Source organism: Paramormyrops kingsleyae, chromosome 7 (genome assembly GCF_048594095.1).
Source record: "Paramormyrops kingsleyae isolate MSU_618 chromosome 7, PKINGS_0.4, whole genome shotgun sequence".
Classification (NCBI taxonomy): Eukaryota; Metazoa; Chordata; class Actinopteri; order Osteoglossiformes; family Mormyridae; genus Paramormyrops; species Paramormyrops kingsleyae.
This window is the reverse complement of record NC_132803.1, coordinates 21,819,753-21,832,498: the sequence shown is the minus strand read 5'-3', so window position 1 is coordinate 21,832,498 and position 12,746 is coordinate 21,819,753. Positions and strand designations below refer to the sequence as shown.

The 12,746-nt window shown below is 40.3% G+C and overlaps 1 protein-coding gene across 2 annotated transcripts in view; it reads left to right on the top strand.

The window, feature by feature from the left end:
• The window catches only part of lamc3 (laminin, gamma 3), an 84,237-nt gene extending 74,125 nt beyond the window's left edge, over window positions 1-10,112 (top strand). The window contains exons 22-28 of one of the 2 annotated variants that reach the window (XM_023807972.2): window positions 2,485-2,647; window positions 3,012-3,155; window positions 3,683-3,785; window positions 4,228-4,430; window positions 6,491-6,631; window positions 8,132-8,231; window positions 8,413-10,112. In XM_023807972.2, coding sequence (XP_023663740.2) covers window positions 2,485-2,647; window positions 3,012-3,155; window positions 3,683-3,785; window positions 4,228-4,430; window positions 6,491-6,631; window positions 8,132-8,231; window positions 8,413-8,675 — 1,117 coding nt within the window. In that variant the 3' untranslated portion in view covers window positions 8,676-10,112. Of the gene's footprint in view, window positions 1-2,484; window positions 2,648-3,011; window positions 3,156-3,682; window positions 3,786-4,227; window positions 4,431-6,490; window positions 6,632-8,131; window positions 8,232-8,409 lie in introns of both variants that reach the window. The other variant, XM_023807971.2, reaches the window with a different exon arrangement.
• The last annotated feature ends 2,634 nt before the right edge of the window (window positions 10,113-12,746 follow it).

Below are 12,746 nucleotides of genomic sequence, written 5' to 3'. Positions count from 1 at the left end.
CGCGCGGGGAAATGAGTCACGCTGCATGTTTCTCAGCGGAAACAAAGGGTTTAACGCTTCAGTCTCAGCTTCGCATTCACTGTGACAGCATATCCTGCATGTTTACACTAGCTGAATACATATAGACAGTAAAAAAATACATTAGACAATGATAGACATTAACAGTAATTATTATTATATAAGAAAATACATTTGAAAATAAAGATTTCTTAATTATTTTAATATTAATAACAAACCATTAATACATTTAATTGTAATTATATTGTCGTGCCGATCGGGACGGAACGGAGATAAAGGCGCGGACATCAGGGTATCAGGGAATACTGGGTTTAATTACAGGTAAGGACGGACAATACAATGACCTGACTGGGGAAACAAACCGAAACGCGGACGAAATACTGAGGGCTAATAAAAACAACCAGAAACAGCCGAGCACACGGGGATTCCACACTGGGTTAACGAGGGGGCGTGGCACACGGAAGGAACGGACAATCGGGGCAGAACACGTTTTTTTTTTTTTACTTTACAAATTGTTTGGATAAATTGGACAAATTACAGTTTTGATAAATGTGCTTAGATGTGTTTAGTACAGTATATGCTCCTCTTGTTTTATCCGGTTCATTTTGTGTTTAAATGCTAAAAAAAATATATTTAGGTGTATTTTTTTGGGCTGGGAACCAATTAATTGGTCTTCCATTATTTCGTATGGGAAAATTCGATCAGAACTCGAACTTTTTAGGATTCGATCCGGAGTTCTGAACGGATTAAGTTCGAGTTCTGAGGTACCACTGAATTCTGTTAATTCGAAACTTGAAATACAGGACAGCCAAAAATTATACCCTGTTATTAAAATGTTTTCAGGAATGTTTGTGCAGTATGGTAATGACAGTAGCATTCAATTAAGCCAGTGTGAAAACAGCACTGAACCTTATGATTTTAATGATATCTGTAATGTTCTTGGGGTGGTGCGGTGGTTATCACTGTTGCCTCACACCTCTGGATTGGGGTTCAAGTCTCTGTCTGGCTCTGTGTCTGCAGAATACAACAAGTGGGTGCAGAACATGGATGGATGTAATGTTTTCATTATTTTATGGGATTGTACATTTCTTTGTTGTTGTTGTTTATAAAGCAAATGACACGCAGGACAGGATGCTTCTCTGTCATAAGGCGCAAACACAATCACACAAACAGCAAACACAATCAGCTTAGCCACCTGCCTTCAAAGTGTGGCAGAAAACGTTCACAAGCACAAGAAGAACTTGCAGGATCTATATACACACAAAGCTGGAGAAGAATCAAACCCACAGCCCAACATGCATGAAGCAGAACATCCTCAGGTGTAATTTTGAACAGTGTCCCATTTCTCCCTTGGCTTCACTTGGATATTATACTGAGCATTAATGTAATAGCATTACTTGAGACTTTAAGGATGCCGTTATATTTCATGTAATATTTGTGCACGGCTGTGTTTTGACAACTAGATCGTAAAACATTTCTCTGTCTGACCATCTGCTGTGTGCTGATTTCTCACCTTCTCCTCTCCTATGTTATTAAATAATGCTGAGAATGATTATAACAGCTTGGGTGAAACCCCCAGTTACTCAAGATGTTCAAGCCTATTCTGGCAGTCTTTGAAAACATAGTGTTATGTTGCGCTAACTCTACATAACAGCTTTTTTCCTTAAAAAATTAAATACTGGGAACAGGGAACTATTTGTGTAACGATGAGATAACAAAGGATTTAATTGCAGAAGCACTAGTTTTATTTCCGAATTGCAATTTGAAAAACGTAATCCAAAACACAGGTAGTGGGTAGCAGAGATGGTAACCGAAAACAAAGAACCAAAACTAAATCCAAAATCTGTATTCCATACACAGTCTGAAAGTCACTGGGTCAATAAGAACAACACACAAAAAAAATCACCAATCCAAAACACAAGATAAAGAGCTAGAAAACCAGTAGGTCACACTGAGGTCATATACAGAACAACAAGAGCCACAGAGTTACTCACAAGGTGAGTAAAACTGAAGCCCTATTATACATAAGCAGAAGAATGTGTCCATTAGTCACAGCTGGGGGCGGAGAATGAGCAGACTGGGCGTGGCTGCATGGGAAATCAGCTGGCTGCAGGTGTGCAGTTTGCACTCAACACTGAGAACTATAGTGCAGTGTTTCTCAACCCAGTCCTCAGCGAACCCCAGCCAGTCGACGTTTTTGCTCCCTCCCAGCTCCCAGCGCGCCTGTACCAGTTATTCGGTGTTCCTGATTGGCTGGGAGCTGGGAGGGAGCAAAAACGTCGACTGGCTGGGGTTCGCTGAGGACTGGGTTGAGAAACACTGCTATAGTGAGACTTTAGAAAGAAATACTGTCATGAACAGTATGTACAATTTGAATATGGAGTACAATTTTCTTTTCTTCGTAAGAGTCAGAGAAAATCACCAGTGTTAAGCATTAAAGCTTACAGTGCTTTGTCTCCTGCCCAGGTTCCTAGAAATGCAGCTAGCTAAAGAAAACCTGACCACAGAGGTTAATGAGACTCTGACAGATGTCGGGGCTGCTAACAACTCTGTCCAGGCCCAAATGGAAGAGACGGCAAGCTCCCTGTCCAATCTCACCTCCTCTGTTCTGCCACACTGGCATGCAAAGGTAAAATTTTCATTAATTTAAGTGATTTTCAGATGGTTTTGTCTAAAGTGGAATTGTTCAGCATAATAAAGCGTTAGGTTTACAGCGCCAGCTCCGGCTGTCTGAGCAGCCTAACCTCTGTCATCTCCCTGTGAAAGGTGAATGAGGAACACAGGAGCAAATGGCATGTGTGAACTTAGCATTATAACAGATGCTACTCATGCCCGCTTAAGGTCGTTTGACATCAAGGGTGACGTGTCAGGCCAGGTAGCAGCTGTACACCAGGGGGGCAACACCAGGGCACGGCAGGGCAGTACGGCCACATGGCCTGTTACTTTGATCTTAAATCTGGCAATCAAGAGCCTGTGTTCCTCTCCTCCTTCAGGAAGTAGATATAGAAAACAGAACTCAGGAGCTGGAGCTCCTGGTCCAGTCCAAGGATGAGCTGGTGACCAAAATAAGGGAAGAGCTTGAACCTTCCATAAGGAGTGTGGAGACACACTTGGAAAACGTCCAGCAGTTTAACCAGGTAACATGAACTGCGACACCTTGTCTCAACCACTGGGTCCTTCTTTCCTTCTATAGCTAGTTAGCAGGGACCTTAAATCAGTGTTTTCTAGATTAAGTACTTCTGGTTCAGTCCCAAGTACCTGAAGCTGATACAGTATCACTCCTAGATGAGTGTTTCTGAGACCCTGACCTGGGAGGTTTCCTGAAGGTAGCTGACAGATTTGGGATTCACAGCTTCCCATCAGAAGGAAACTAGCTTGTCAGGGAGGTCACCACAGTGTTTTGTTTTGTTTTTTTTATTTATATGTTTTGATTCCCCTGAATTTTTCGATTTATATACCGCATAGATGAATACATGAATGTTTTATATATAATTTATTATTCTTGAATTGTTTTGTGCTCTGTATGCATTGATAGGCTACTATAAAGTGCTATATGAAAATCCCAAGTAAATAACAGCGTAGAGACAGAAATATGGGTTGCTTAATGATGAAGGTTCCTTTGTGTTTCACATTTCCTGGTTCTGCTCACATTTCCTGGTTCCAGCTGACAGCCCAGGTCCAAGAAGCAAAGCACGCAGCTTTGTCTGCCGTCGTGGAGGCAAAGGAAACCGACTCTGAAGCTGTCACACTCCTAAAACACTTGGATGGTGCAGTTTTGTTCTACTACTGGTTTAACATGATTGAATATGATTTATGCACATATGAATGCCATATAGTAATTGTAACATATAACAATTAATGCAAATGAAAAACTAAAACAGCAATCTTTGGGATATTCTAAGTCAATTTTAGTGCAAATAGTGTCCTACCCTATTACTGATTTTATATATGAAGACGTAGTAAATTTATTACGATGTATATCACGATAATATGTACAGCTATTGTACTATTTAATTTTACAGAAGTAAGCAGCTTGACTAGTACACGCCTGCAGATTTTCTTGGTGTCTAAGTAGCTCAGGTCTGAGGACAGTCTTTTTGATATTGGTGCCTGTATTATTATCTGTAATAATTGATATAATTAAGATCAGGCTTGAATAAAATAGAAAATGTGCCTCCTGCCCTGCTTCTCTGCATTTCCCTGATGCAGTCATAGAGAAAGAATGGCCGGAAGCTTTGGCACAGGCACAAACCGTCTCAACAAAGGGGAAGATGGTAGAAGAGAAGCTTCTGGCAGACGCCAGCAAGAAGGTGAGCCAGGGGGAGAGAATGCTGAAGCCTGCTCTGGAAAACACCACCGCCTGCAGTAACAGAGCTGCTGATTCCAGGGACGCTGCGAGCACAGCCTCCAGGGTGAGTCCCCCTCACTTTCCTTATTGTACAGGATGCACATTTGACTTATGATGATTTTAAGTGATGCACATCTTCCCTTAAAATAATACTTTTTTGTTTGACATTTTCTTATTTGACATCTGCTGCTGTTTCGTGGCATAATTGGTTGCATGGTCACCTTGCACCTACATGGTTGTGGGTTCCAATACCCCCTGCTATGCATGTGAGGAATTGGATATTCTTACCATGTCGCGTGGGTACCCTGTGATGGACTGGCATCTAGTCCAGGGTGTCCCCTGCCTTGTACCCTGTGACGGACTGCCGTCCCGTCTAGAGTGTCCCCTGCCTTGTACCCTGTGATGGACTGCCGTCCCGTCTAGGGTGTCCCCTGCCTTGTACCCTGTGATGGACTGCCGTCCCGTCTAGGGTGTCCCATCTAGGGTGTCCCCTGCCTTGTACCCTGTGACGGACTGCTGTCCCGTCTAAGGTGTCCCATCTAGGGTGTCCCCTGCCTTGTACCCTGTGATGGACTACTGTCCCGTCTAAGGTGTCCCATCTAGGGTGTCCCCTGCCTTGTACCCTGTGATGGACTGCCGTCCCGTCTAGGGTGTCCCATCTAGGGTGTCCCCTGCCTTGTACCCTGTGATGGACTGCTGTCCCATATAGGGTGTCCCATCTAGGGTGTCCCCTGCCTTGTACCCTGTGACGGACTGTTGTCCTGTCTAAGGTGTCCCATCTAGGGTGTCCCCTGCCTTGTACCCTGTGATGGACTGCCGTCCCGTCTAGGGTGTCCCATCTAGGGTGTCCCCTGCCTTGTACCCTGTGATGGACTGCCATCCCATATAGGGTGTCCCATCTAGGGTGTCCCCTGCCTTGTACTCTGTGATGGACCTCCATCCCATATAGGGTTTTCCCCTGCATTGAGCCCTTTATAGACAGACAATCCCATGCTGGAGAAGCAGTTGGAAGATATATGGTCGTAAATTATGGGGGGATGGGGGGTTATAAACCACTCCCCCCCAAATAAAAAATTAAGCCAGCCAATACAACCCCTGAGACCCCCTTAAATGTATGGAGACCTCACCCCCCCACAAATGCTCAACCCAAGGTTATGCCCCTGGGAAGATATATGAATGGAAGTGTGTGAGTGGTTTTTTAAAGGTTACCATTAGAGGTGGCATGATCTGAGACTGGGAAAAAATGCTGGATTGGATATTGGGGAGGCAGGGGGGGGGGGTAGACACTGATTCGATTTTCGTTCAGAGATGGTCTAACCTGAAAAATCGCAAAAACGCTTGTAGCCTTAGTGCAATTTGCTGCAAACAGAAGTGAGGGACATGTGATGTGCTCAGAGATGCATGTGCACTGGAGCTGCCAAGTCGGCCGTTTGGAAATGCAGTTACTGTACTTTACGCCGAAGGACTGCACTGCATGCAAGGCTATGGCTAATATAGTAACATTTATACATACTGGCTCTCTTCAGACTTGTATTCTTTCTAAAGTTTGGATGATTACTGCTTAAAAGATTTATATTTGTACTCCTTTGTATCTGTTGTACAGGCGACGTGTACTTTTTGACTAGAAATGGTTAGTTGGGGTATGCAGTGATATTTTAATTAATGATTGATTTCTTTATTGTGTTTTGGCAACAGATTTGCCACAATTTCTGTTCATTTTTGTGGAAGTTGTTGCGGAATAAGACATAAAAGCATAAAATCATGTGTAAATCATGTTGGTCCTGGATTTCTAGCTTTTGTTTGAGCAACATGACCATGACATTTTTTTTATTCTTAGCGTACGCTAACAGTGCTGCTACAACGCTGAATGCAGAGAGTCTGCCATGTTAACTGAAATGTATCGATACAAATATCTCATTTAATGCTTAGTAGTTGATAAAGAGGAAAAAATATCGGATTGGTATTGGCATCGGCAGATACTCAGAGTTTTAGTATTGTTATCAGGATGGGCAGAATCTCTAGTTACAATGATTGATCCAATACAATACAGTATGTTGACCCTCATACACGCTACTTTGATCGTCACTGGTGTCTTGTGGTGAATGTTGTTTCCTTTGAGTGTAGGACGCTAAGGATTTGCTGCACAAAACAAAGCGCACAAGAAGCTCCTCTGCACAGCTGAGCTCCTCTGTGGACACGGTTTTACTGCAGCTGGAGATCCAGGAGCACAGAGCTGCACAGATCCATATGGAAGATTCCAGTGGGGTAAATACTATAGCCATTTTATTGGAAGCTAAATGTACTTATGTAAGTTCTTAATGTCTCCTGAGTTCAATATTTTGAGTATAAACTATGGATGTCCAGAGAGGGCACTTATAATTTTTTCTTCCTGGTATCTCAAGATAACAGGATATTTTTCTTGTGATCTCAACATATCAAAAGTTATCTCAACATCACAACTTATACTTTTTGTGCTCCTGAAGTAGTTACGTAGATGCCTGTCACTCACTCTGTGCATGCCAGCGTCTGCACATAGGAGGATGCTGTTGAATCAACTTCCTGTTTGAACCACATCAATGGTGTAGGAGAGAGTTTGAGGAGGACACTACTTATTTATTTGGTAACACCTTACATTAACTGCATAGTTTACATTAACTTGCATAATACTTTTATAATGCATTGGTAGAACATTCAGTGCACCTTCATGTGCATTTATAATGCATTCATAGAACATTCCTAATGCATTCAAAGAACATTCAGTGTGCCTTCATAATGCATTCATAGAATGAAGATTCATAAGCAGCATGTAACTGTACCTTAACATCCTAACATACCTTAACAGCTACATGATTATAATGTTTGTTATTATGATATGAAGTTTGTTATTAATGTATATTAAAGCTGCTAAGGTATGATAGGATGTTAATGTATGCTTACATGCTGCTTATGAATGTTCTACGAACGCATAGTGAATGCATTATGAAGGTGCAGTTAATCATTACCAATCATTTAAATACAAAGGCCAGTTTATTGGGGGGAAGAATGAAGCCAAATTAAATATTGGGGACAACCCCCCCCAGTTCCTACGCTCCCAAACCCCATAATGAAGACTATTAATCAATCTTACTAAGAATGTATTGTTTCTGCCCATTACTGATGTTAATTATCTAATACATTAAGTGAGTAGTAATCATTAGGCTACCTAGCAGTCTGTGATTATGTCCTTACAATTATGAATCAAAAGTTAGAATAGCTCAGCGTTATCTCATTGTAACGTTTCCTTTTATTAGAAAATCAATTCAAAGCTGTAATTTAATTGTCCTCTTTTTTTTTCTCAAGTGACGAACACTAATATGATGATTGTATAGCACTGACAGACCTACTGCTATTTCTGTATGTGACAGTCCATGATCAACGTAAAATCATTGGTCCACGATGATGTATAGCCAGATAAGCTGCTTAACCTGTCACAAGATCACAGGAGAAAAAGTTGTTATCTCATAATGACAAGAAAAATAAGTTGTGATCTCGATATAACGGGAAGAAAAAAATGAATATGATGATACGTGTCCTCTTTGGACTTCTGTAGTTGTCTTACATTTAATTTCATTCTTTTTCATAAGACAGTTTAAAAAACATAGTCAATGACAGAGGAAAAAAGAACAAATAACATTTGCTATAGTCTTAAATGATAATGATCAACTGAATTTGAATAGCTGTAATGAGTTTTGGTACTTTTACTGCATATTAATTTTCTAATATCAGATTGAAGGTATTGAGGACGATATGAAAGCAGCTATTGAATCTGCAAAAGCCCAGCTGGAAACACACACACACATGCTGACTGACCTACTGCAGAAAATCGGTGAGAAAGCCAGACTTTATCGGCATTTGCAAATGTTGCTCTGTCGTTTCTTATTGGATCCTATGTGTTAAGAGGGTCTGTTATTCTGTACTGGCTGTGACCAAGTCAGAATTTAAAGGGAGTCAGATTTATGAAATCACTGGTCTGTAGATGAACATTCGCTTTGCACCCCCACAAGCAGAAGAGAATGACACCGTCCAGAAGTTTGACGTCATTTTAAACGAGACGGCCATCCGGTTGGGCATCCTGAGGCACACCATGGAGAGCCCAGCGCTGGGCGTGAAGATCCAGGCCCTGCGTAACGCGGCGAGTGAGCAGTTGGCCCAGCTGGAGCAGGTGGAGCACAGCGTCAGGGAGATCACTGAGGAGAAGCAAAGCCTGCAGGACATTGCGCTTCACCTGCCCCAGCGATGCCCAGAGGAGTCAAAGGTCAGCAGGCCTTAGGAGGGATACTGAGTGTCCCGGGGAGCAAAAATGGAGGGCCTCTGAGCTCAGGGAGTGGTTGTCCACCTTTCCAGCATCTTCTCCTTTGGACATGAGACAAAGAATAGCTGTAGTGTCTCCCCTGGCTGGAATCACAAGACCTGGCATTCTAAGAAAAATGCCCACTGTCTGACCCATTGCCGTCTGCTCCCACCCACTGGGGCTTCGGTTCCGTTAAGAAGGCCAGAACAAAAGCGGCCCAGTAGTCTGATTACTCCAGCACATCCCTAACGGTATATTGCTTTTCATTGCTGTATGTAGTGATTTAGCTGACACAAATGCAATTAAAAACTGTATTAAGCCAAAGATTTCAATGCATCGAGTCAGGATCAAATTATGTTTAAAGGGATTATCACTAAGGGATTATTATTGTTATTAAGGTTTAATTGGGAATCAAGTAATCATTACGAGCTTAACTGGAAATTAGTCCTATGGCATTATTAAAATTCGCTCCTTGCTCTGCTTAGTTAAAATGCACAACCGTGTGTTTTCTCATTTTCATTTTACAATCCTTTATTCAATTACATTCTGAATTAAAAAGTTGCCAGCTATGTGTCAGAGTTTAATAGCAGATAACGCTGATGAATAATGGAATTGTGCTGATGGGGCCCGCTCTCCGTCATCTGCAATGGGGCCCCCTTGTGACCCTATTTGGTTTTGCTCAATAATGGAATTTTGTCAAAGCCCATGATTTAATTAAAAGTCTATAATGGTATTGAGGAATGGCTTTGGGAATGTTGAGCAAGGGAAAATGGAGAGTTCTGCACTTCCATGTCAGAAATGATTTAAGCCTGCTTTTTTATCATCGTTCTAGTTTTGATTTTACAGTGTGTTGCTGATATTCATATTGTCCACATGGTGGTGCTGTTCATTTCTGGTGAATGAAATAACAGTATTTAAGATTTTCTAAGGTACAGTCAACAGGTGCAGAAAGACATATTCTGGCATTTTTCTTCAAAAGTTAATTAAACACAACAAATGCTGTTCCATATGCTAATAATTGCAGCAGAGGAGCATTTTAATATGTCATAACTGTAGCCATTTTTTTCCAGAAATTGCTAATTTCCAGTTTAGTCATATTAATCAATGTATATATGTGCTAAAGTATAGAACCTTAAAATCCTGTTTCAGCTGGTGATAGATTAAATATTTATTTTTGTGTGTTTTATTAAGCAAAATGTAATTTGGTTCTTCATGTTTTTTGTCCGGTGGAATTGCATGTCAGCTGTTATTTTGCGTTCATTCTTTCAGCTGTTATTTGTTTTAAATTTGATTGTAGTTAGTTTGTTTTTATGATTATTTGTCTTACATTTTTTGCTTTTTTTTATTTTGGGCACTTTCTGAATGTAATATAAGGAAATGTGAGGTTTGATAGAATCAATAAACAGATGACTTATATTTCCGAGTCATGATATTTTGGAAGGGGACATACAGTATGTCTAAAATGTTCAGTGGCAGCCTTTATTGAAATACAATGAAACACAATGCGTAATCAAACAAAACAGTGTATTTTAATAACAATAAAATGTTAGCATACCATATAAATAAATTAATTGTGATTCATTTTGAAAGTATAAATACTATAATTATGGAGTTTATGTATTATTTATGTATTTTCTTTGTCCCTGAATATGCCTTGTGTGATCTACATTTGATTTGTTTCGAGTGATATGCAGCTTACACTACATGGTCACCACACTGACATCTGACACCTAAAAACCTGATTACTGATTCATAATTGTTTGTATTTTACTGTAATAGGTAAGACTTCTGGGCAGGCTGGCGAACAGAATCACACCAAGCTGGCACTTCAGGTAACAATGCGGAGTTTGTTCGAGATTGGAGATGGTTTAACTCAACGAGGGAGAGGAACGGAAACCAAACAGTTGCTTTGACTTTGGAATGTGCCATATAGAAAAATGCCGTTCTCAAAAATTAACGAATAAACCCTGTTTTCTTAAAAATCATTGCTGGATAATACAAAGCCTCCAAGAAAAGAGTGAGGTAAAGCCCATATGGCATGTTCTGCCACAAATCCGGTCATCATTTATTCATCCATATATCAATTATGTATCCCCACAAGGCATTCTCATTCATTCAAGTATCAAGTTTATATTGTTCTCGTTTTCATTACCTGAACGAATATAATGTTTAAAATGCCACAGACACGCTAGACACAATTGTGAGTTTGCCTTGGGTGTAAATAAATTATTAGCCATAGGTTATACGTCGGCTGACTTACAAGCTTCAGACCTTCATACATCTGGATTTTTCTTTTAAGACGTGCAGATTAAGTCCATGTGCTGAGGAGTACTGCAGCAGAAGCCTCCCTGGGATTTGACCCTTTCCCTTTTAAGTCTGTGTCAGCATTATGGGGTAACACAGACAGACGGACATGCTCCTGCATAGCTACAGACAGAAACTCTTTCTCTTTTTCGCCTTTTCCATCAAATTAAAAATGTATAGGAAAATATCACTACAGAGCATGGTACCCTCCTCTTAATTGGCTCATTCGAGTTTTCATTATAAAGTCATTTGCATACATTATTTCATGAACATGCTTTGTTTCTCTCTGGTACCTTTATCTTATGCGTGAGGTCAGATCAAGGGAGCTGTTCCACAAAGCAGGATATCTCACTTAGATGGGTTAACTTAAACTAGAAGTCATTATTGTCCAATAGGAATGCTCCTTACCTAAACTCCTACTGGACAATCATGACTTCTAACTTAAGTTAACCAGCTAACTGAGAAATCCCGCTTTGTGGAAAAGCCCACAAATCCTAGAGTTAAGCCTTTTCAGTATGCTTCTCACTGTACTAAATATGCCAAGTCATGCTATGCCATGACCCATTATTTAGGTTTGCCAAAATTTTGCTATTGTAATATTAACAAATGTATTAATATTTATATTTATTAATATTAAATTACATACATGGAAACAGATTTTACAGTCATATACAGCATATGCTGGTAAATGGTCATTCCTAATCCCTGTATAAATATGAGTGACTACCCATGAATGACTACATTGATAAACTGACAAATTGAAGTTTGTTTTATATGTCTATATACATCAACATCAAGATTATAAAGTAGTACTGTTAAGAGTACAGTCCTAAATCTTATAAAATACGAGTTAGATCTTACCGCTAGGGGGCAGCATCAATGACCAGGCTGCGGGAGGCATGAGACTGAGAAATGCACGTGATAGTGCACTCAGAAAAGCTGAAGTGGGAGATCATTCCTCTGAACCTGCATCTGAATATCTGGGTCCTGATGGTTACGTGGGAGGGTGGAGTGAGACTAGGATGAAGTCATTGCATGTAAGGTTTGTTATAACAGTCAAGAACAACGGAAATTGCACTCCCACAGAGATCAGCTGTCAGAACACGATGTGACTCACTAAAAACTTTGAAGCAATCAAGCTAACTTCATTAAATGAGAATATAAATAGCACCTAATTTTTGTGTGACCTCAATCATCTCCATTTCTCTGGATTTTTTAAATCATACTAAGATAATGGAGCCCATTTCGGTCATATTGACAGTGACACACAATCTGTTTCTAAATGTATAGCCTTTTCTGTATTTCTGCAGCAGTCTGATAAGCTGGTGTTGACACAGCAAGCATTGCATGCTATGCGCTGTACTTTGATGTTGTCTCATTCTGCTGACATTGTGTCTGCCCAAATGTGTATTTTTCTTCATACACAAAGAGTGCCACTGATGTAATATAGCATGAACGTCCCAGGTTATGTCAAAGTATGGCTTTTTTAAGAATATGTTCCATAGATCTCTTGGCTCCAAATTACAGAAAGGTTGGTATGCTTCGTCTGCAGTTTAAACTCTATAACAAACTCAAGACAGCAAACATGGCATGAACAAATTGAAAGAAATGTACTAAAATTACATTAAAATTGTTACACAACCACATTTATCTAGCAGTATAATTCATATTCAACAGATCACTGTGAGGAACATTATTTTTTCCATTTTAGTTTCTAGAAATGCTCCGTTACCTCAATTTTATCTT